This window comes from Juglans microcarpa x Juglans regia, chromosome 6D (assembly GCF_004785595.1).
Source record: "Juglans microcarpa x Juglans regia isolate MS1-56 chromosome 6D, Jm3101_v1.0, whole genome shotgun sequence".
NCBI classification, from domain to species: Eukaryota; Viridiplantae; Streptophyta; class Magnoliopsida; order Fagales; family Juglandaceae; genus Juglans; species Juglans microcarpa x Juglans regia.
In genome coordinates this window covers 6,978,046-7,003,495 of record NC_054604.1, presented here as the reverse complement: position 1 = coordinate 7,003,495, position 25,450 = coordinate 6,978,046, and the positions used below count along the sequence as shown (strand labels likewise).

The window sequence follows — 25,450 nt, the reverse complement described above, 5'->3', positions numbered from 1 at the left end:
CAAATCTAAATCTAAATTTTAATATATAATCTAATGATCAGAAGATCTTGATTTTAAAGATATAGATCATCCATTTAATATATAATCTAAATTGGAGATTTGGATTTTAAAGATATAAACTCGAAGGCACAATCTTCCTTCTTTGTAAGGATTTCTGCAAGACTGATGAAATTGCAGGCCATTCATAAGCTGCACGATCGAGCTTAGACGCACCAACAATAATTGTCAGTCTCAGTTCATGACCATTTTTGTCAGTTTCTTTCTAGCATTTTCTTTTGCCGACCTACCAATCTCTCACCAACCTACGTCCTTCAACTCTAATATTATTGTCTGCATTTTTCTTATATTATTGGCTGCATTTTTCTCCCTCGGTTTTCACTTATATTTTATCACCCTTTTTATATTATATTTTAGCCAGCTGCAAGTTTCTAGTGTACAAGAAGAAGTCTGAATGTCTGCCATTCATCCTTTTTAATATGTTTTGTGGCTACATAAAGAACTACTTGATTTTGTCTGCTTCTATATCTTCAACTTTAAAATGAATATTCCATGGTGTAGTGCTACAGAATCAAAGTCATCAAGCTGCAAGCAGAGTTTGATCGAGGTTGAAAGAAATGGCCGGCTCAGGCATTCCCACAGTTGATCTCTCTCCTTTCTTAAGTAGCAATGGTGATCAGGGAGACAAGAAGAAGAAATTAGCAATGGACGCAATTTACCAGTCCTGTTTAGAGCATGGGTTCTTCCGTATTGTGAACCATGGGGTGCCACTCGACCTGATGAACCGTGCCCTCCAACTCTCCAAGACATTTTTTGAGTACCCTGATGAGGAAAAGCTCAAGTTTAGTCCTGTATCTGCTGCACCTCTTCCTGCTGGTTACAATAGGCAGCCTCAAAACTCACCGGACAAGAATGAGTACTTGCTCCTCTTTCCACCCAACTCTGGCTTCAATATCTACCCCCAAAACCCACCGGAATTCAGGTAATTGGCCGTGATCTACCCGATTTTATCACCTCAAACTAAATCGGACACCAAGCATTAAACAGGCTTGCAATAATAGGAAAATGTTGTTTTTCATCCTAGATTCTGTCATTTTCAATCATACCAGTTAATATAACTTATTGTAAGTGGCTTTTCATTTCATTTAAGAAGCTATTTAAACTGTCACGTCAGCTATTATAACTATTAATGAGAAATTCAAGATGAAGAATAGCAATTACTGTGAAATTACCACTTGTCTCAAAAGCTTAAGCTGATGGGAAGAGGTAGATTTTATTATTTGTATTATATTCTTGACAATTACGAGGTTATGAAATACTCATTCAGTCATTATTGTTCATCAAAATTAATTGGTGCAGTTGGGAAGAATATAAATTTTTAGTTAGCTGATTGCATGCAGTACTACTGGCAGATATATGTTTTAATTACTCAAACATGGTTAAAATATATGCATATTGTTGATTTTGATAGGGAAGTGTTGGAAGAGATGTTCTCCCACTTAACCAGAACTGGAGTGCTTGTAGAGAGCATCTTAAATGACTGCTTGGGTCTCCCTCCCAACTTCCTTAAGGAATACAATCAAGATAGGAGCTGGGATTTCATGGCAGCTTTGCGTTACTTCCCGGCAACTGAAGAAGAGAGTAATGGTATCTCGGAACATGAAGATGGGAATTTGATCACTTTTGTGTTTCAAGACGAAGTTGGAGGCCTAGAAGTTCTCAAAAATGGAGAATGGATTCCTGTAACTCCAGTTGAAGACACCATTGTTGTCAATCTAGGCGATGTCATTCAGGTAGTAGTCCAAATTTCATCTCTTCTGATCATCTGATCTATTTTCAAACTCATTATTCCTAAGAGAGAACTAGGAAGAGTCGAAGTAACTTATGATTAAAGGTGGTTGGAACAAACCAACTAATGATTTGTTTTCTTCTTTGGAAAACATGATTTGGAGATTTCAGGTGTTGAGCAACAAAAAATTTAAGAGTGCTACTCACAGAGTGGTGAGACGAGAAGAAAGAAGCAGATTCTCATATGCATATTTCTATAACTTGCAAGGAGACAAGTGGGTGGAACCATTATCACAGTTCACCAAAGAGATTGGAGAGCCACCAAAGTACAGAGGATTCCAATACAAAGAGTACCAGCAGCTGAGGATGAGAAACAAGACCCATCCACCCTCTCGACCGGAAGATGTTATAAACATTACCCACTATGCAATATCCACCTAGTCACTCATCTCCTTTTTCTCCCCCTCCTCCTTCAGTATTTCTGGTTTCTGATCTCCTCCCTTTAATAATGTGTACCCCATTCCCCCTGGGCAAAAATCATATTCCATTTGTGTTTTGAGTTCTTCTGTTCAATGTGCTTGTGAAAATAATACTCATCATGAACTGAATGAAGGCTTATGATTGTGAAGTGATTCTGGTTTTGTTTCATGTAATGAATTGGATCATGTTTATTAGTTATGATTATGTAACTCACCAATCACCATTCCGGGGCTCAGTTATATGTCTATCTCCTCCTTTGGGACCCACCCCTTCAGGTGGGATCCACTTGAAATGGTGCAGTAGCTGACCCACCATGGAGGTGACCAAGTTGATGCAAACTAAGCTGCGCGGCTGGACACATGCGCCTCCCGCCCTGCACCAAATGGCAGTAAACGAAAATCATTGCCTTCCATGTCAACGTCCTCTTCCAGGTACCGTTCAGGCCTAAACTCCAATGGTTCTTTCTAAACCTTTGGGTCCCAATCTATGGCCCAAACGTTCACATGAACACTTGAACCCTTTGGAATGTCATGCCCTCCAATCTTGACATTGGCATTGGCCCTATGGGGTAGCATCAATGGGGTTGGAGGGTGCAACCTTAATGCCTCCTTTGCTACACTTTGTAGTAAGGTAGGCTTGGGGCTTCGGATTCTGACATCATATGATTGGGCCTGAGCACGCTGTCCTGCTATTGGGCCTTGTGTTGGACCCTCGGTTCTTGATCAACTCAGCTATATATGGCCCATAGCCCATTCTGCAGTAATATATAGCAATGGTGTCCATACCTGCAGTGACAATGTCTGTTCCAATGTTGTCCTATTATGGCATCCTCACTGAGTTCATATCTTTCTCTAAGAGTAGCCAATGCATCCTCAAAGTGAGGCTTCTCATCACCATCAATATTATTGCAAGTGTGCATGTGCTCTTCCATGAGAGTCCGGGTTATAAGCTTCTTTCTGCGTGCAGAATACTTGGCAAATTCTTCATTTTTAATCCATGCAATCCATCCCAGCCACTTGATTGACTCAAATAAGGTAAGTGATTCTCCAAGCTGATCTATTGCATTTACCACAATTGCAATGAGTTCCAACCCTTTCTTGTCTATTACACCATCCTTATAATTCTCAAACCGCTTTCCAAAGGCCAGTATTGTAATATTGTTGAATGCCACATTAGCTCAAATACTTCCCCACCACTACACTTTTCCCATGATTTTCAGGTCTGCTGCAATCCTAGAAAATGGAATCAACCATGGCTCTAACTTCATCATCCCTAATGGGTCTAAGGGCCTCAAGAATCTTGGGACATAAATCTTCAGATGAGTTGAGATGGTTTTAGATGAATTGAATAAAATATTGTTATAATATTATTATTATTTTGAGATTTGAAAAAATTGAATTGTTTATTATATTTTGCGTGGAAATTTGAAAAAATTGTAATGATGAGATGATATGAGTTAAAAGGAGTTGAAAATTGTTTACCCCGGTTTCCAATCCAAACCGGGACTAAAGCTCAAGAGTACAAAGCTTTCTTACCTTCACATATATAGTGGAAGCGAGCCATAATCAGCCCAGATAAGGTCCTTGCCGCCATCAGCTTTGGTTATCTTAGCAGTTGCCTTACGACTTGCAAATTGCAGATCCTTATCTTTGAGAACTAATTCCTTTGCCAATTCTGAGTTTGACACTACTATGCTTAGATTTGAACCATACCAAACCGATAATATGTAAGTTTGAGGTCATTTCTAAATAGTTTTGGCATTTTACTGGCTTGGTTTGGTAAAAGGTTTCCTATGATTGGCCAAGGTTTTGGTCCTGGTGGAAACTTGAACCTTCATCGTTAATAGAGTTTGCAGGCAAAGAAGATGATCATGATCATGAAGGATATTGATCTAGGGAATAGGGGGAGATTAGCCATTAGTTAATGAAAAAAAAATGGAAGGAGATTTATATCTTTGTTAATATTCAGATAATCATCGGGTAATGATTACTTTCTTGCATGTACATATATGATGTGATAATTTTATTTTTTTAAAATATCATGTGCTAATCCATAAGTGTGTTACAAATTCCAATAATATTGAACCTAAAGCAAGCTTAATTTCCACCTTATAACAAATTAATGTTTTTTACAATAAACTATAAACTAATGTATATTAATTATACTTTTAAAAATAGAACACTCTTCCACTTCTATCGTTAGGTTTCGTTTGGTTATACAGTTTAGATGAGATGAGATGTTTTGTTGAAAGTTGAATAAAATATTGTTATAATATAATTTTTTAATATAATTTTTATTTTGATATTTGAAAAAGTTAAATTGTTTATTATATTTTGTGTGGGAGTTTGGAAAAGTTATAATTATATAAGATGAGATGAGATAATTTAGTTTTGTATAACCAAACAAGCCTCTAATGAGTTAAAAATAAATAATAAAGGTGACATGACAGAATCTTAACAGTCATATATTAATTAGTAATTAAGAATTTATATTAATTATAAATTTTCATGCCATAAAGAGTATACTTTGGAAAAATGCTTCCACTTTATACCTCAAATTAACACTATTTTTCTTAAAATGTAAAACCCAAACAATATAATTTTAAGATCATTAGCATGCCCTAACTATCAAGATAGATGAAAAATATTAGAAAATAACTTCTGCGTCATCCCTCCCTCTCAAGCATCCCCTTCCCCCTCTCTCTGCTCTCTCACTCTCTCTGTTTAGAAAACCAAACCCTCCCTCTCTCAAGCCTCCCCTCCACCTCTCTCTGCTCTCTCACTCTCTATGTTCACAAAACCTCTGCTCCCTCTCTCTCTGCTCCCATCGAAGCCACCCAGATGCTCATCGAAACCTCTACTCCCTCTCGAAATGCTTGGTTCGTCATTGTGCAGACAATGAGAAATCAAAGCCAAAAATCTCAAAAATCCTACAACAAAACACACACTATTAGAAATTAGGAATTACAAAAAGAGAAACCATACCTGAGGTGCTTGACAGTTGGGAGGGTTTTCGTGAGAGAGATCGACGGAGAGAGATCGAAGGGGAGAGAGAGAGTCGACCGATTGATTTCGGGAGAAATTTTCCGTGAGAGATCGAAATCGAGAGAGAGGGAAGGGGAGAGAGAGAGAGAGAGAGAGAGTTGAGCGATCGAAGTAGAGAGAGGGAGAGTCGATCGATCGAAGTAGAGAGAGACATTTGATCGAAGGAGAGAGAGGGAGAGTCTACCTGTATGTGTGAATCTGGATGTCTCGAAGTAGAGAGATGAAGAGTCTTCCGTGAGCTATCGAATGAGAGAGAGGAGATCAATTTCGAAGGAGAGAGAGATGAGACTCGATCGGGAAGGAGAAACACAAATCTCCTGTATGCATCCCCACTATCACAATTAAGGAAGCCTTACATATCACTTCTCTATTGGTCTTTGATAAATACATATTATAGGTGTCTCTGGTCAGGAGTATTTTTCAAAATATTATACACTATAATCATGATGGTGGGATCTTAATAAAGAGTACACATTAATGTAAAATCTTTTAACTTTAAGAACACTATGTTATAAAAGTGATAATTTGGGTCGAGATTACAAAAGAGACACCAAGATTCAAAGATATAAATTATATTTAATTTCCTTTTGACTTATTTAGTGCTGACATGGCAATGACAAAGACAAGACTCCAGACAGTTTTTGGTGAACATGTGTGTTCGAAAAATGCTGAGCGTAAATCATTTTCCTTGAAAAAAATAATCACCACCAAGATCACACAGCCACATATGTTTCGCAACTGCAGTATACAAGTACTATGACATGCCGGCAGCAATTATGGACATTTTTTTTTAATTTTTTTACTAAGCTTTTTAATGTGTAAAATTTTATACATTATTTTATTATTTTATTTTTATTTCATTAAATAAAATGTGACGTATTTATTATTATTAAATAATTATTTATTATATATTTCTTCATCATTTAATAGTGATAAATATATCACATATTATTTAATATAATTAAAATAAGATAAGAATATAATGTATAGCATTATTCTTATAATCCTTCTCATAAACAACAATATTTATGATTTAACCCTATGAATCAGAGCGAAAAAAATAATAATAAAAAGAAAAATATTTTATTTTGCTTTTTAGGTAAAAAAAATAATATTGGTTATTCATGAGTGTAACTAGGGTGTTGCCCAACAGTATTGTATTCTTAGGTAAAATTTTGCTTTTTAATTTTTTCTATTTTTTTATTCGTAGTTTTTTAATATTCTTAAACAATTTAAAAAAATATAAAAAAAAATATTAATATACTAATAATCACTTTCTTAATCAATAAATAAAAAAAATTAAATATATGAAATATATATATATAAAAAAAAAAAACAAAATAAGACAATATAATATCATTTTTCATAATTGATTAGCCAATTGGTCACAGAAGGAATCTGGTGGGGTCTGCTTTTTTTGTAAGATGGAGATGAAGTTGGGGCAGTGATGTGAACCCTTATAACATCAGCCCCTATCTACTTAGAGCTAAAGATTCCAGTTGTCTAAAATCCACCGTGGCATTATAAACCAATTTTGTGGGTCAACTATCAAATAAGTAATGCTACTCATTATTTTTTTTTTATTTTTTTGTTATCTTATGATATGATATTAGATGATTAGAAATCATTTATTATATTTTACTTGTGAATCTATCATTTAATACCACATCATAACATTATAAAAAAATGATAAAAAAATAATAATGAATAAATTTTTTCCTATCAAATATGACAAAAGCATCAAGTTGAGATCAATTTATTTTGTAGGTGAAGATTTTGAGAATTTCTTCAAAAGATTTAAGAATCGAGATTGTAATTTGTATAGAGATAAAAGAGAGAAATAAGAGGGTATTTCAATAAATAAAAACTTTTAAATATGTTGTGCATTGAGGTTTATAAAAATAAATTGATAGATTTGAGAAATTATTCAGATGAAATTTTGTGAGCGCGAGTTTTATGTGTTTTTGTAAAATTTATTTTTGTTTTTGTATATTTCTTTTTTAACAGAAGTCTAGATAATGATTAAATAAGAAGTTTTTTTTTTTTTAGAAAAAAAAAGTAGAATATTTATTGAGTTAAAATTAATTGTTTGGAGTGAATATAAAGATTTTTCGAAAAAGTGAAACATAAACATAGCTCCTTTGATTTGCATTAAATTCCTCAATTTAATCTAGTAGATTGGTCGATTGGTTGGGGAAAAGTATTTTCTTTTATATAATATAAAAAAGAGAAAATGCAAAAACAGAACTGTCCATTCTTAATTGGGTTAATCCCAAAAGTTGGAAACCTATTCAACATAAAGAATGTGTAATGTTGAACTTCTTGATTTTAGATTTTATCATATTTGAGTACACTTATTCAACAGAAAACTCAAGTTGTATCGCTTAAAAGAAGCCCAAGAAAAGAAGCTGTCACATCCATAGAACACCAAGCATCTAAAAAAAGACTATGTAAGCAATGAAGAACAATGAATAAAGTTGTGTATTTCCCTCTCGTACATCTCCTTGCCCGAAACTCCTCGCCCACTAATGTCGAGTCCTCAGACTCGTTGTGGATAATAGGGCGCACAAGTCCTCAGATTACGCGACCCTTGCCTACTAATATTGAATCCTCAGACTCGCTGTGGATAATAGTGCGGGGAAGTCCTTAGACTGCTCGACCCTCGCCCACTAATGTTGAGTCCTCAAACTCGTTGTGGGGAATAGAGCGCACAAGTCCTCAGACTGCACGACCCTCGCCATAGCGACGCTTAGAAACATGTTAAGAATATCAAGCGACTGAAACATAGAGCATACAATACAAAAAAACCAGAGGCAATTATTATAGTCAATTAACATAAGGAAAAATGTCCATTTACTCAAAATTTCGTTCTTATTCAAAGGTGGCTAGCGCAACCAAGAAAGAAAAAATGATAAACAAAAATGATCACAACCAAAAGGTGTCGTGTTCAAGTAGGAGGAGCTGGAGAGGTCAAGGCCAAGGTCGAGAATGCATCAGGCATTGTGTCCCGCCCAAGAGAGTCGACATATAGGCGCGAGGCACGGTTAGGCTTGAAAGATCAAGGTTCAGCGTCCTCAAGTTGGTTTGAGGGTTTGCCGGTAAGAAGGTCCTAAACCTCTCCAGGCCGGTGCCATAAATATAGTCGAATGCCCTGTTGCGACTTGACAGCCAAGAGCCGAAGGGAAAGGCAAGCAACCTCCTCGCCAGAAGCGGCCGACTTCGACTCCAACTTCTTGATACGCTTATCACAAGCTTTAACCCTCATGTTGAGTCAAAGCATGGAGTCCATCAGTTTGCTCTGCCTCTAGTCCATCCCGTCGCGGTCTTTATTCATTGTTGCATGCCGACTAGGCAACTTCTCCAACTCTCCCCTCCTTTCCTCCAGGTTGAACATCAAGCGTAAATGCTCCTTAATGGCATTCACGACGACCTCGATCTGCTCACTGCAGGGCTTCCTCGCCTCCTCCAACTCCCACTTGAGGCGAGAGAGTTGTTCCTGCTTCAAAGCGCACTCGTCCTAGAGCACCCTTAGCTCAAAATGAGTGAGAGCAGCTTCCCTCTTCGCGCGGTCAAACTCCTCGCCAAGGACGGCTACATCTTTGCATAGACCAACCAAGTCAACTTCCAACGACCGAATGTATCCGTCAGCTTGGTCAAGGATCACCTTCAGTTCAGCCTTCTCAATCTCCAGACGCATGACCTCCTTTCTCGCCTAGAAGGCACACATGCACCTGACCCTGACTTCATCCTCCAGGTCGACCTATTCATCAACGATCTAGGCCGCCGCTAGTCCACACACTTCCAAAACCACACATGTGTAAGGATCTGAGCCCAAAAGAAAACATAGGCCAAACTTGACAAATGACTTACCAAGGAAAGGAAATCTTTTAGTTAGGACGCCATGGTACGAACGGAGTCATCTCTCTTTGTGGACCCTATCACGTTTGGAGCTCAAGATGGACCAGCATGCTCCTCGCCTTGAGGAAGAGGCCTCAAGCTATGGAAAGACCCTAAGAGGCAAAGGCTAGGAACGCCCTCGAGGGCTTCCACCCTGCCTCGCCTATAGGCAGAGTTGAACCTATTGTTACAGAGTCGATAGGTGGCAACTACACAACACCTTCCCCCTTGGCACGAGGGGAATTAGCCATGTGGTCATCCACCTGAACAAGGAAGAATGAGACCCCCTCAGTAATAGGGAAAGAAGAAGGTCTTTCCTTGCCCCCTAAAGAGGTGCTAAAGGGTGAGGAGGGGATTGAAAACTTGCCCCCGCTCAAGTCTAATTCGTGGGGAGCACTGGGGTTTTGCCACCAGAAATAGTTGAGGGAAGGGAGCCCAAAGTAGGCTCCCCTTCCCCTACCTCCCGTTGAGAGCCAAGATTGACCTGAGGCTCATCGATCAGAAGTCTAATCTCAACTCCTCCAGTCAAGGTTGTGTCACGATGGCTAGTAGCAGATTCCAGGAGGCTAGAAGAAACAACGGTGTCGATGTATGTATCCTCCTTATCAGCCAGCCCTTGGTCGACTGGCAGGGTTGACGGGAGAGCAAAGTCGGGCAACTAAGCAGAGTCAAGTCCATGTCAAGGGAACTCGAAGTCGAGTGTCGTGGCCAGATCCTAGAGGGCCTGCCCCATCAAATTACCCAGACCATCTGAGTCTAGGGAACCTTCTCGGACATGAGACTCATGAGGTTGAGACTCAAACGCTCCCTCATCCTCACGGCGGGACCATTTCCTTTCCTTCTCCACCGGGGTCGCGATTAGCCTCTTCTTGTCTTGGGAAGTCTCAAGCTCCTTTAGAAAGCGATGATCGTTGATGCGAGAATGGTCAGGCATTACCAAGAACCTGTCAATGTGGACCCTTGTCAGCAGGGCTCCTGGTTGTGCTCTACCCATGAGTAAACTCTCTCCACAAGGGCTTGTTCCTGTTGAGAAAGAGTAACAACTATGGTTTTTTCGTTGGAGACTTTTCCCCAAATGGCACGAATTGGGAACTCAACCTTAGCGGCCTCCCTACTAGGGAATTCCTATCCCTAGCCAAAAACAAAGAAAATATTTTTTTGCCAATGTTTGGAATTCAAGTGGCGGCCTTCAAATCGAGCAAGGCAATATCGAGGGCAGGGGCGAAAACTGAAAATTTTGCCTTCCAATGCCCTGATCGCGTGGGTAGCCAAGAACTCATGGGCGGTCAAGTCAGGATACCCCTCTTCTAGCGGGTTCAAGAACCATCCTCCATACAACATAGCAGCACATGTGGATTCTCCAAGCGTTAGAGTGAAGTTGGGCCGATGCTAGCTTCAAATAGTCGAGAATGTCGCGCATTGGTTAACAGAAAGGAAGCCGTAACCCATGAGAAAGGGAACAGAGAGGGTCTCCTTCTTAGCAAAACCCTTGGCGTCGACGACCCCTTGAGGAGGAACCTCAAGAATCACAGAGTCTGGGATTCCATACGAATCCCTCAACTTCCTAACGTCAGCCTTAGTAAGACTCGACGACCAATGTAGCCTTCATAATAGGACACATCACAAGTAGAAGAGGACTCTGGAGCACGCGATCAACGAGAAGTATTCTGACGAGCCATGGAAACAATCAGAGAATTATGGAGAAAAGAAACTGGTTTTCGACGAAAAGCACAAGCAATAAAGAAGAGAAATAAGCAAAACGTGAAAGAGGTAACAGGGAAGAGGAGGGGGCTACTTATAACAAGGGACACAATAGTTGAAATGCCCTAGGAAGAATGTGAGTAGTCTCTTGCATAGTTGCTGTGTGCAAATCCCACAATCTGGTGACATGACTGGGTGTAGCGCAGAGCCATTGCAACCCCTTGTGGCATGAAAGTACAAACAATCAATCGCAATTAATGACGTGACAGACAAGAATCATTCGTAATCTTTAAATTTCCACCATGCCAACGTGACAGGAATTTACGGGATAATTGGAGAGTTATTTTAATCTCTATTAGATGGGTCCAATGGTACAGAGTAAGAAGCTCACGTAATGGGCCCAACGAGTTAGAAAGTTGTAGGTACACCATATGCTCGTTACCATGGAATCATACTGCCCCCAACATGATTAATATGGTAACTATCACTGATCGAAGATATTTACCCTTAAGGAAACGACGAGATATTCAAGATATTTATTATCGATATGTCAATCCTTTCCTTCTACAACCATATCCCGAGAATCTAGGATCAAGACCCTGAGATTTGGGGAAAGAATAAAGAGAAACGCTTCAGAACTATAGTTGCTGATTTCAGCCCATTAACAACAACCAATCAGAAGACGACATCTCAACATGACATAAGTTAACACCATGAGGTTCACCATATGTGATTTATACCTATAATGAAATACCCTACGAAAGGAAATGTTCTTCCCTTCCCTCTGCCTCTCATACCCGATGAGTAGTGTTGCTGCCCCCAACTTCTGTTATAGCTCCACCACCTGTTGCCACCACAACAAACGACCACTACCAATGCGAGGCAGCAGTCCGTCGTCCAACCACCACTACTAGTTCGACGCTGCCGGTCCGTCGATATTAAAAAAAAACAAATTTTGAAAATTTCCTTTACTTATTACCTCTCCATTTCAAAAAAGGAAAAAAAAAAAGAAATATGATTATCATATCTATAATAAAGAGTAATTTTTTTAGGTTGGTTGGTTGGTTAGAGGGTGCCCATTTAATTTTTGGTGAGCATTACGGATTATGAAGTAAAAGAATTTGGGTACAAAACTAGAAACGATGGAGTATGAATCGATCAAATTGACCGAAGCGACATGCAGACTCATGCCCGTTTCAATGGGTTGTTCAATATTTTTTTGTTAGCGGATGGGGCTTAGGTGTACACACCTACCTGGGTTTCACTTGCCCGTCTACTAGAATAGATATTTACACGGTTCATGGCGTTGATGGGAGAAAGGTTCACAGCATCGATGGGCGATGAGGTTCACGACATTGATGGGAGAGAGGGGTAGAGGTGAGGGATATGGGAGAATGGGTCATGACGTCGAAGGTTAATATGGAGAGGGGTAAGGTTACTAGGCAAGAGGGGTGAGGGAATTTTCCAGGGCATCGATGGGAGAGACGAGGGGTGAGGGATCTAGGTTTCGACAGGGTGAGGGATCTGATGATTGTGTGTCGTGCGGTCCCAATCTTAGTCCCATGGGTGGGCTATGTGGTAGAAAATAATTGGAGGTTGTTTTCATCCCTTTAATAGCATGACTGGTTAGAAGATTTTTTCAAGAATAAACTGTCCTTATCAGCAACAATTCACTCCTATATAAAGGACCAACAGCCCGAGGTAACATATTAAGACCCCTTACTACCTAACAATATGCATATATCTCTAACTTAGGCATTAGAGGTGCACTAGGCACGCTGGACCACCATTTTCTTTGTTGCAGGTTAGCAGTCGAGATCTGTTGGCGATGAAACACGTCTGAAACAGTATCATTTTCCTTTTTTTTTTTTTTTAACAGAATTATAGATAATGATTAAATGAAAAAAAATCTCAAAAAAGTAGATATATTTATTGAGTTAAAACTAATTGTTTGAAGTGAATATGAAGATTTTTAGAAAAAGTGAACCAAACATAGGTCCTTTGATTTGCATTAAATCCTTCAATTTAATCTAGTAGATTGCTCGATTTGTTGGGGGCTTTTTATATAATATATATATATATATTAAAAAAAAAACAAAAGAAAACAAAAGAAGGTGTGGATCGAATTAGACCACAGCTAGCACATGAAGAAGGGAGGGTTTTTTTTTTTTAATTATTTTGGTAAGAGTATATATAACCATGTATTAAAAAAAAACAAAACAAAAGAAGGTGTGGATCGAATTAGACCACAGCTAGCACATGAAGAAGGGAGGGTTTTTTTTTTTTTAATTATTTTGGTAAGAGTATATATAACCATGGACTGTTAACAGTAGTACTACTATTTTGGTTGCAATGGACATTAATTTAAAACCATAAAATTTCGTTGCAGTATAATGAGTAGAGATATATCGTACGTGTTGGGATTTCTCAATTTCATAAGTGGTGTGGCTTCATTAAAAATATTAAAATTGAATTTCAATTCTATTGAATTGACCTGTTTGTAAGGGTGCTGGTACTCACATCTTGCCCATCCACGTTGAGCGGGCGAATAATTTTAAAATGGGAAAAAACATGGGGGAGAACCTCATTTCTAGAAAATTTTCATAGTAAAATACATTATATGAGTTCGGTAATATTAACGTCAAATCAGTTAACAGTGCGAGTCATGGCGGTCCTATGTTATATAACAAATAAATTTCTTTCTATGTACCACAACACTAATAACTTAATTTAACACGATCTTTAATTAAGACAATTAAGGTTGATATAGTAATGTCTTAGATTCCAATTCATATATATTTCAGACATTTTCTTATCATCATTCATTCACATCATTCAATATACATATAAAGTGGAAGACAATACAATAGAAACAATCATAATAGATTTATCTCAATCTCCAGTAACAAAATACTAAACATATCAATGATCTCTTTAATATGTTCACATCATAGGTATGAGCATAAAACTCATCTTTTCAACATGTTCTTTAAAGTATAATCATTAATGCAGTATTGATACAAACATTATTTGTTTCTATACTTTCTCCTTAATACTTGTATTTAAAATTTCATTAAATACTTATTATTTGAAGAAAAATACTCTGAGGAATTCTTTCAATACATTCTTAGCAGTTTGGCTATAAAGTCGACAAAATAACTTTCAGTCATATATTATATACTGTAGCCTCAAAGCATGCCATAAACTCAACTTTTATTGTACATAAGCAGTAAGAGATTTGCTTAATACTTTACGATAAAATAACTCTACTAGATAGCAAAATACATAACCATAACTATATTTTCTATCATCAGAGCAATCCCACAAAAATAGAATCTGAATATCTAGTTACCTTAAGAGTATCAATTCTTCTAAAGGTAACAATATAGTCTTTAATTTATTGTAAATAACTTTGCACTCTTTTCACAATTTTTAGGCCAAACATATTTGGGTTGTTTTGGCAATAATCAAGGATGCCAACTGAAAAAATTGATATTCAGCCTTATACAAGTTTGTGCAATCGTTAGATTCCTTGTAACCAACATATACAAAATTTCTTTAACAACCTAACCAATTTTAGGATACTGTAAAATATTGAGCATGTCAAAATTTTTTAAAGCATCTATTGACCAATAATTTTGCATACAAAGTCTTTCAAAAATATATGCAAATATATTGAGACAATCCTAACAGTTTTCGTCTTGGTATTAAAATTTAATCACAATTACGAAGGATGTCTCATTCATAAATTTCATTTTTAAAATTTTTTAGAAACATAACTTTAATATCATACTACAAACCATAATCTATACTTGCTAAAAAGTCATATACATGCATGACTATAAATGCAAATATACTCTCACTGACATTCAGGTATATACATTAATAATAAATATTTTTCCTAAATCTAAAAATAATATTGGTATTATCAAATTCCAGATATCATTGTTCAGAGAATCTTTTACCTTTTCTAAGTAATCATTTTATTCGTTTCTTGTAGACTTCAAACTTTTACTCTACAATGGTTTTCATATCCAGTTGATGCAACTCTGAATCGTAATAAGTTATTAATGTTATAGTGATCCTGAATGAGTTATTTTAGGTTTATTAGAAAATCTCTTTTTCTGATTAATGCTCGTTTCTGAGTAAAACATTAATCACAAGTCTAACTTTATATCGTTCAACATTACTTTCAAAGCCAAGATTTCGCCTCCTAGACCCATTTACATTTGAATTTTTATACATTTAAGATAATTAGATGAAATTACAGACTTTAAGATCCATGGATCTCTATCACTCTTTTATGCATCGATCCTTTAAAGAATCACTTATTTCTATAACTCGTGAAAACATATATGAACTTTTATTTGTTTCTATATCAAATTCAAATTTTGAAAATACACCACGTAGTCTAACCAAATAGCAAATCAAGAAAATTACATGAGGTTACCTGTTCTAATGTCTCTATGACCAATTTTTCAGTAGTGGTTCTCTGATGAGGTAGATGATCATTTTCTTATTGTTTTAAGTTATCATTGAAATAACCAGAAAAATGAACTACAAGTATTTTCGAAGTACAAGAATACACTTCACGACAATCTCATCTCTAGTTTCTATGCTCCCATTGATTTTGCCAACCTTAAGAAATTTAATATTTCAATTTCCTTAAAACTCAAACTATGAATAGCAATACAACTTAAATCGTTTGAATCTCCCAAAGTAATTAATAATGTACCCATTAACTGTTATACGATCAAACTTCATTTCATTTGAATTGTAGAATCTTACTTTAAATTGATTATTCATACATGTATATGCCTTAAATTAGGTATCCTATCACTTCACAACTCAAAATGAGTCTTTGAGACTACTTACTAGGAACACAATTTAAGATATACACAATTATTTTTAAGAATTTTACTACACATTTTTTTTCAAGAAATTGACGAAATAGGTCAGGGTTATGACCTGACTCATAATACTTTTTCTGGCACTCACTACTTTAATTCTAACTTGATGATTTTCACATTTCTACCTAGCTGCATTAATTACTCCCCATGAGACGTACCTCAAAAATCACAAAAGGCTTGAGACTTCTTATGTAGCAGATAGATACTTCCATACTATGAAAATCATCTATGAAAGTAATGAGATACTTCTATTTATCAAACATTATAGAGAAAAAGGTTTACATGCGTCCATGCACATTATCTCAAGAAACTATCTATTCCTTGTGGCATTTTATCTTGATATGTTTAATTTGCTTTCAATCAACACACATCCTGATATTAAAAAATGTAAATGTAAAAAATATTTTATTTACTAACCTCTACAACTTTTTTTGGAGATATTTTCCACATGTTTATCTCACAAATTGTAAAACTTTTTCATAAATTTTTTTTCCTTTGGTTCTAGTACATGCCTTTGAAAAACGTTTAACAAAAATATTATTATGGAGGAATGACAAATAAAACTTTTATTAGAATGAAAAATGGAACCAACATAAATGAAATTTTGAAACAGATTGAAAATATACATTTGTACTCAAGTTTAATCACACACAAAAAAAAATTAAGTATCAATATTTATAAAGTTTTATTTGGAACTTATGCAAACAAAACAAACATGAATATTTATAAAATTTGATTTGAAACTTATACAGAAAAGAAATTTACCCTTCCTTTCGAATCATGCTTTATGCTTAGGGCACCTAAACCTTCATGTGTAATTGTTTCTTTCAAAATTCAATTGATACAATTGAAAATATAACATCATTTCCTTTCTTTTCCAAAAGATACAATTGTTTTTTAATACAAATTAACAAAATCAATTTTACAACCGTGCTACCAACTCGTTCATATTTCATTATTTTGATGAAATAATAATACATATGGAATAAACCATGTTGTACAAAATAAGAAGATTTCATCATTTCTATTCCTATAGTTCAAAGTTAGATATGTAATAATTAATTTCAACTTCTTAAACATTGTGTCTTTCTGACCCTTATCACTATTCTGAATAATAATTGCTTTTATACCTAAAATAAGTAAACGAGGGTATAGAACTATAGTCATTCCCAAACAAGAGCTTAATGAAAATCTGACATGCTCATATTTTTAACCTAGAGTCATTCTGTACAAGAAACATTGTAATGATAATCACATGCTTATTGCAAGAAAAACATTTTGATCACATGAATACTTTAAATTTGACATTCATAAACAATAACAAAATTGAAACCATTATAGGTGAACTAATAGTGGCATTGGGATCCCTCTTTTGAGAGTGAACCACAACACAAAAAATGTTCTCTCTGATTTTAAATTGTGTGGATGAACTAGTTGTATCATCAAAATTCTCCTTTGGGAGTAAATTCTGAAATATAAAGTTCTCCCTCCAATTTTAAATTTTGTGGATGAACTAGCTGTATCACCAATTCTCCTTTAAGAGTAAACTCTGACATACGAAGTGTTCGCTCCAACCTTAAATTACATAGATGAACTAACTGTATCACCAAAATTCTCATTTGAGAGTAAACTCTAGCATACAAATGGTTTCCTCCAATTTTAAATTTATTGGATGAACTAGTGGTGTCATCAAGACTCTCATTTGGGAGTAAATATTGACACACAAATTGTTTACTCTAACTTTAATTCAATAAATGAATTAGTAGTGTCATCAAAATCATTATTTGAGAGTGATCTTGACCCACGAATTGCTCACTCCAACTTGACTTTAATGGGTGAACTAGTAGCATCATCAGAATCCTTCTTTAAGATTGGATCTTGACACACAAATTATTCACTTCAACTTTACTTCAATAGATGAACTAGTAGTGTCATCAAAATCCTCATTTGAGAATAGATCTTGACACACGAATTGTTCACTCCAACTTTACTTTAATGGATGAACTAGTAGTATCATCAAAATTCTCATTTGGGAGTGGATCTTGACACACAAATTGTTCACTCCATCATACCCATATTTACTATGGAGTTTAATGGTTTGTCCATCAAAATTAAGAAAAATCTTGTACCTTTGGACAACCAATCTTTTCCTTAATTTTAGTGCAAACCATTTGTTCTATATGGGATAAACAATTATATATGCATATTAATAATTTCAACAAGAGCCAAAAATCAACATTAAATAATTTATGTATTTATTGAACAATAAAAATTTACAAATAAAAGAAAATAAATATCAGACTTTTTTTAATAAATAATATTAAAATAATAATATATTATTATTATAAATCTAACTTGTCCAGGTCTGAATCGAACCAGACGAGGAACTTGAGTCGAAACCCAGTTCAGTGTACTGGTCAAATGCTAGTTAGGTCGGGCTGACTATATAAACCCTTTCAGTTGGGCTTTCTGTATAGGCTCAACTCCTTTGGCCACCATTTTGATTTTTAGTCTTAGGTGGGGCCAGAATTTTGGCCATGTGCAAGCCCGTGAATTTCAGACTGGGCCTACAACCCAAGGCCCTTAATGGGTTGAAGAAAATCCTACTTTTCTTCTTCCTCAAGCCGCCACACTAGACCTCCTTCCTCCATTTTGGTGCAATCGTGGGCGTCGCAGCCAAGGAGAGAAGAGCAAGGCAATCCCGACCTCCTCTTGCCGCCAACATCCAACTCCTTTGTCCTTTCTCTTTTTTTATTTTTTTTATTTTCTTTGAGTTTTCAAAACCCATCTTAGAGATGGATCGGACCATCGAACAGAGGGGAGTTTCATGGCAATAACGGGGTTTTCCCATCTCGGGGTATCAATGAGGACACTCCAACCACCTTGCACCGCCCCTCCCGACCTCACTCAATGGCTCCTTCTCACTGTTATCTCTGAGACCAAACGAAAAATGAAACTCTTTTATTGATTTTCTCTTAGACAACATAGTACAAACAATAAAGAGAAAAACAAAAGTCAAGTTCATGAAAACAAAGAAATTCCACATGATATATGCAAGTTTTATATATGAGAACCAAAACAATAATTTTAAATTCCCAAACACCAACATGAATTTTCTCTCTCACCAAAACAAGAATAACATTGGGTTTTCAGTCATAACAACAATCCGAGAGAAGCATGCAGAGGCTATATAAAATCAAAATGTATTTATTATATCTATGAGATATATTTTATCGAAACCATAGAATATCTATAACCTGTAGCTCTGATACCACATGTTAAATATTTTAACATTAAATATTAAATTTTAGGATCAATTAGAAAACGTATCTCCTTCCATTACATTTTAATAAAGAATCTGACTTGACTGTGAGAGAAAGATCACCATAACACCTTTACCTCTAAGTGTCCTCTTATGGCTAGACGCATAATAATGTTGTAGGTGAGAATCCTTACCCCATCAGTGTTATTTATAGATTTCTGGCCATCATGAAATCTAGAGATATTCGTGTCACACTATAACTAAATCTAGATGTATTTGTATCCTATTATGACTCATTAATTAAGTGATAATATTTAAACTAATCTAAATCCATTAAAACATAATTGTATGGGACATAGAGTTTTAATAAAACTCTAAGGAGCTGTTTGGATAGTGAAATGAGATGAGATGATTTTAGATGAAAGTTGAAAGTTAAAATTTGAATAAAATATTGTTAGAATATTATTTTTTAATATTAATATTGTTTTGAAATTTAAAAGATGAGATGAGATATTTTGAGATGGATTAAGAATATTTCTCAATCCAAACGACTAATTACTGTTGTTGGAATCACATTGTTGACCCCTTTCAATAGATTGAGTAAATTATAACCATGCACGTACGTACTTTGCCTGCTCCGAGCTGGCCTGTGCTTCTGATGCTGAGTTCAATTCACTTCTCATCAATAATGTGTGTGTTTGTGTGTGTGTGTATCCCTTATATCTTAAAATTCGTTATATCCCTGTGAACAAGAATTGACAGTATCTTTTGTTTGACACTTCCACTTATGTCCCTCTGTATTCGGCCGTATTACGGTTTTGCCATTTTTTTTCCTCTTTCAATCTTCTCTTTTGTCTCGTATTCTCTTTCCTCTGCTCTCTCTCTCTCATTCATTCTTTATTTCGCCTCCGTCGACCCCCTGTCGATTCCCCAAATCGACACCAATCTTGCTTACGATTCCCCAAATCTCGCCACCAATCACTCCCAGAGATTATAAAGACTTTTTAGGTGATTAAAAATTGAAAAAAAAATTAAATAAATCGCTGAGAAATTTGGGAGATAGATATTGAAACAAGGTACCTACAGAGAAACCCGGCGAGTTGCACCAAACAATAGATTTTGGTTCTTCGTTTCAGATAAGATGGAAATATCAGAAGAGAAGGTACGAGGAAGATGCACATTGTTTGATGGGGTTGTAATTCCCTCTGATCATCCAATTTCCTCCGTATATACATTGGTCAAACTCAGAAATCCATGTACGAACATGAACGACCAGAAAATAGAAAATATATAAAAGCAAATATATTGCATCATTTATCTTACTGATGAAAATGAGACAATTAAAACACTGAAAAGACTATGTCCATTTGTATATGAATGTACAAAAATGAAAAAAAAAAAAAAGATTAGGCAATTATTTACATATAATCTAGAAGGAAATAAACAAAATGTTTCAATTAAGTTGGTGATCACTCAAAAGACAGAGAACACCAAGATTTTCTTCCATGCATCATCTTTATCAAACCACCATATCTACAATGAGAGCCACCAAGACTATCCAGATTCGTCATGGGACCCACCATACACGGAGGATACACCAATAGAGCAAGGGAGAGGTAGAGGCTTAGTTGGGCATGGAGAAGCAGGAGAGGTGCTGTGGAGCTAAGGATGGTGGTGGTGTCGTGGGCTGTAGGCAGCGGATCTAGGTCGTGAGATAGAGAAATGCTTCATGAGAGAGGAAGGTAGCTCGGGGAGTTGCGTCGTGGGGATTAGGTGGCCAACAAAGCTCGTGGGAGGAACTACTCACGACGGTGAGGTGGTGGCACGGTGGCAGCACGATGGAGGGAAATAAAAGGGAGAAGAAGAGAGAGGGCTATGGGCTTCGGCCTGTTGTGGAGAGAGAGAGAGAGATTGGCATGGGGAAGGTCGCCCGTGACTGGGCTTGGTGGTGGCGTGGTATTGGCAGCCGGCGGTGCTGGGAGGAGCCGAGGAGAAGATAGATCGAGAGGGAGAGGGGAGAGGGGCGTGCAGTTGGAGGAAGGGAGGGAGGAGAGAGAGGGCAGAGGAGAAAGTGAGGGGAAAAGCTAGGGTTTGGGGCTTTAAATCTCAACCCTTCATCTTGAGTCTCCAGATTTGAACCAACAGTGGAGGTCAAAACACTGAAGATAAATTAACTTAAAATAGATAATTAAAATATAAATACCATATCATACATTTAAAATCAACTTTAATTTATAAAATACTAATATTTCATCATTAAATAAATGATGGAGTTTTGCTACATATTTTTAAGAGTGTAAAATCATATAAATAATTAGAGTTTTTAACATAATTTAAATCTCATAATATTTTTAATTAACTAAAATCATTTAGATAAAATGATTTTCTACAATTATAATATTTTTGGAGTTTCTAAAATATAAGAGATTTACTTTAATGATGAAAGAACATAAGAGCAACATAGAAATAAAATACTGTATTTTTTTAGTACTCCTTGAGTCATTTAGTAGAATGGTTGAATTCTACAATTCATATATTTTGATAAGAAAATTATTGCTAAAATATCCAAAATCTTATAATTTCCATAGTACTCGTATGTATTACTCATGTCCACAAGGAAACCTCAACAGTAACGCCATATGGCCTCTAATTAAGATGGAGGATCTTTTTTGGATATACATATATCACAGAAAAATCATAAACATGAGTGTACCATTTTGGATGGTCAATAAATCAAAACCTCCATCTATAACCTGCTCGCTTATTATCAATAATTATTTTTTAAATATCTTAAAATATTTTAAAAAATAAAAAAAAATAATTTATTAATAATTACTTTTTTAACTATTAAATAAAAAATACCTCATCGATTTAAATAGCATTTTTCTATAATTATTTCTGTATACATGCAGAGACGTATTTCATCCCATATATACATGAGCAGATAGCTGGTAAGCTGTCATTGCATATTAACTGACATAAAACCTACATATTATATATAGTACATGTGGATCTGTTTGTGAGAAATTAATTGTGGACCACTCAATTTAATTACCTAATTCTGCCCTTTTACGTCCTTGGATATACGCGCGCGCGTGTGAATGTAATAGGTTCTGATGGCTGGTAATTGCCTGCATGCAGTGGTACGGCGAAAGAACTAATACTTGCCGTTGTAATTAAGGATGTAAATTTAAATCAGTGAATTAAAATATTGGACCGAATTAAATTTTTGAATTAATCCGATCCGAAATCGGTTCTTATATTTTGAAAATCGGCTAGAGTTTTGATTCTGTAATTTTTGGGACCAGACCGGACCGAACCGGATCGGTTGAAAAAATATATATAAATTAATTTTATATATTATACAAAATATTATATATATATAAGTTTTATATATAATATATAATTATATATTCAAATTTTTATATATAACTATATATCATATATGAAATAATTTTATATTATAATTTATAAATTATAATATGAAATGTTAATCTTAAATATGAATATTTGTAATTTGTTTGATTATATGTTATTAATATAATTATATATACGATAATGTTATTATAATTTATAAAATAAAATTTTAATCTTAAAGATGAAAATTTAATTGATCATATGCTTTAAACATAAAAAATATATATTAAATTATTAATAACATTTTATCATAAGAGGTTACACTTTATTATATATTTTTACATTTTAAAAAAACGAAAAATCGGACTGGACCGGACCAGACCGGAGATACCGGTTTAGGAAGGTAACCGGAGCATAATCGGTTTTGAAAAATGTAAAACCGGTACATACCGGTTCAATCCTAAATTTTATCCAAAACTCGACCGGACTGGACCGATTACACTCCTAGTTGCAATGGTAGTACTACCCTGCATGCAGGCAATTAATTACCATCCTTTCGAGCTGTTCACACACATAAATAAATATATATATAAATTATATATATAAGAATTACTAAATGATTTATATAAATATTACTTAATATGATATATTAAATCTATTGAAAAAGTACCTCCACAAATTATTTGCTCGAGCGGTGTCTTTACTACTCGAGCAAAGCCTCATCTAGAGAATTCGCTCATCAGCTGCTCGATAGTGAGCTCGAGCTAGACACAACTTGAGAGTTCGTTCGACACCCGCTCAACACTCAACTCGAACAGGAAGACAACCAGAGTTCGCTCATCAGTTGCTCGACACTTAGCTCGAGCAGCATGGTAACTAGAGAGTTCGCTCGACACCTGCTCAACACTCAGCTTGAGCGGGATGAAAACCCTAACGTCCGCTTGAGCGAATGTTCGTAATTTAGGGTCTACGCCATTTTAGTATAAATACGAATGTTTCAACATTCATTTATGATATTCTTACCTTTTGAGGCTGCCTAAAACTTATATAGAGAGAGTGTGGTCCTCTTGTGATATTTCCACAAGTGTATTGACACCTTGGGAAGATGATTTTGTAATTAATCTTTTGTACTTCATCTTTGTTGATAGTGAATTCATTGAGATTGACCTCGCTAGTGGACGTAGGTTCACATTAAGCTGAACCACTTAAATCTTGGTGTATTGTGTGTGATTGTCGTTATTTCTTTTGTTTGTTTATGCTATTATTTATTTCAAACCAGCCTTTAATAATCAGTTTATCCCAACAAACTGGTATCAGAGCGTCAGGCTCTGTGCGAAGTCTTGAGGGATGACTATGACAAAGTTTGAAGCGGAGAAATTCGATAGTCAGAACAACTTTAGTTTATGGCGCATCAAGATGAAGGTCTTGCTGCCACAACAAGGTTTGTCAAATGTATTGGACATGAAGGTATTTGATGATTCTTTTGCACCAGCAAGAGAAGATGAAGAGAAGGCACATAGTGCCATTTTGTTGTCATTATCAGATGGAGTTTTGATGGAGGTTGTTGATGAGGAGACTACTGCTGGTCTTTGGGCTAAACTTGAGAGTTTGTATATGAAGAAATCTCTCACCAACCGTTTGTATATGAAGCAACGGTTATGCACGCTCAAAATGAGGGAAGATACTCCTATCTCTGAACACTTAGATGAATTTAATAAGATTATTATAGATTTGAGGAATATTGACATTAAACTTGAAGAAGAGGATCAAACCTTAATTGTTCTGTGTTCTTTGCCTATATCATTTGATAATTTCATGAATTCAATGTTGTATGGTAGAGATCTTAGCAGATGTTAAATCTGTTTTGAATTCTAAGGAATTGATAACTAAATTGAATTTAAAGGGGACAGATAATCAAGCCAGTAGTTTGTTTGTTAATGGTTCCTCTAGCAGGGGTAGATTAAGTGAGAGAAGTTCAAAGAAGAATAGGGGTAAATCCAGAGGCAGTTCACAATCGAAATTTAACAAGAAAAATGTTAAATGTCATTACTGTCATAAATTTTCATTACAAAAATAAGTGTCCCAAACTGAAACAAAAAAAAAAAAAAAAAAAAAAAAAAAAAAAAAAGAGAGGAAGGCACTAGTTCCTTTAATGTTGTTAGCATTACTGATGAAAAGTCTAACAGCTTAGATATTGAGTTAGCAAGTAACGGCTCAAATAGTCGCTATGGTGACAAGTGGACATGGACTCAGCTTGTACTTTCCATATGTGTCCTAAGAGAGACTGGTTCATTACCTATGAGCTAGTCAACGGTGGTTCTGTTTTGATGGGAAATGATATGGCGTGTAAAATTGTTAGGATTGGTTCAGATAGGATTAAGATGTTTGATGGATTGTCAGGACATTGTCTAACGTTCGACACATCCCAGATTTGAAGAAAAATCTTATTTCCTTGGGCACTATTGATTCTTTGGATTTTCGGTACACCGGTAAAGGTGGAGCTATTAGAGTCAATAAGGGCTCCCTGATTGTAATGAAAGGAGATAAGACAGATGATCTTTATTTCCTTCAGGACAGTACAATGACAGGTGCAGCTGCAATTGCAGTGTCTGTTTCAGATAATTTAGACTCAGATATTACCCGTTTATGACACATGCGTTTGGGTCACATAAGTGAAAATGGGATATCTATTCTGAGTAAGCAGGATTTGTTATGTGATCAAAAGATAGGGAAAGTTGAATTTTTTGAACATTGTGTATTTGGAAAACAATGCAGGGTTCAGTTTACTACAAGGGTTCACAGAACTAAAAGTACTGTGAATTATATTCATTCTAATCTCTGAGGTCTATCTTCTGTTCCATCGAAAGGTGGAGCTTAGTATTTGCTCACTTTTATTGATGATTACTCTAGAAAGATTTGGGTTTATTTTCTGAAACAAAAGAGTAATGTGTTTGCTAACTTTAAACAATGGAAGATTTTGATTGAAAATCAAACAAGCCAGAAGGTTAAGCGAC

General features: G+C 35.6%; 1 protein-coding gene and 1 pseudogene across 1 annotated transcript; one reads left to right on the top strand and one right to left on the bottom strand.

The window, feature by feature from the left end:
* The first annotated feature begins 538 nt into the window (after positions 1-538).
* On the top strand, positions 539-2,413 carry LOC121268914 (flavonol synthase/flavanone 3-hydroxylase-like). Its single transcript, XM_041173183.1, has 3 exons — positions 539-979; positions 1,469-1,790; positions 1,957-2,413. The coding sequence occupies exons 1-3, from the start codon at positions 615-617 to the stop codon at positions 2,224-2,226; spliced, it is 957 nt and encodes a 318-aa protein (XP_041029117.1). The 5' UTR covers positions 539-614; the 3' UTR covers positions 2,227-2,413.
* A 37-nt stretch (positions 2,414-2,450) lies between these two features.
* LOC121235348 lies at positions 2,451-4,182 on the bottom strand (annotated as a pseudogene).
* Between the last annotated feature and the right edge of the window lie 21,268 nt (positions 4,183-25,450).

Excerpts from the sequence above, each read along its gene's own strand:
- LOC121268914 (XM_041173183.1), top strand. The coding sequence starts at position 615 with ATGGCCGGCTCAGGCATTCCCACAGTTGATCTCTCTCCTTTCTTAAGT. Across the intron at positions 980-1,468 it reads CAAAACCCACCGGAATTCAG|GGAAGTGTTGGAAGAGATGT; the intron begins GTAATTGGCCGT and ends TGATTTTGATAG. Across the intron at positions 1,791-1,956 it reads ATCTAGGCGATGTCATTCAG|GTGTTGAGCAACAAAAAATT; the intron begins GTAGTAGTCCAA and ends TGGAGATTTCAG.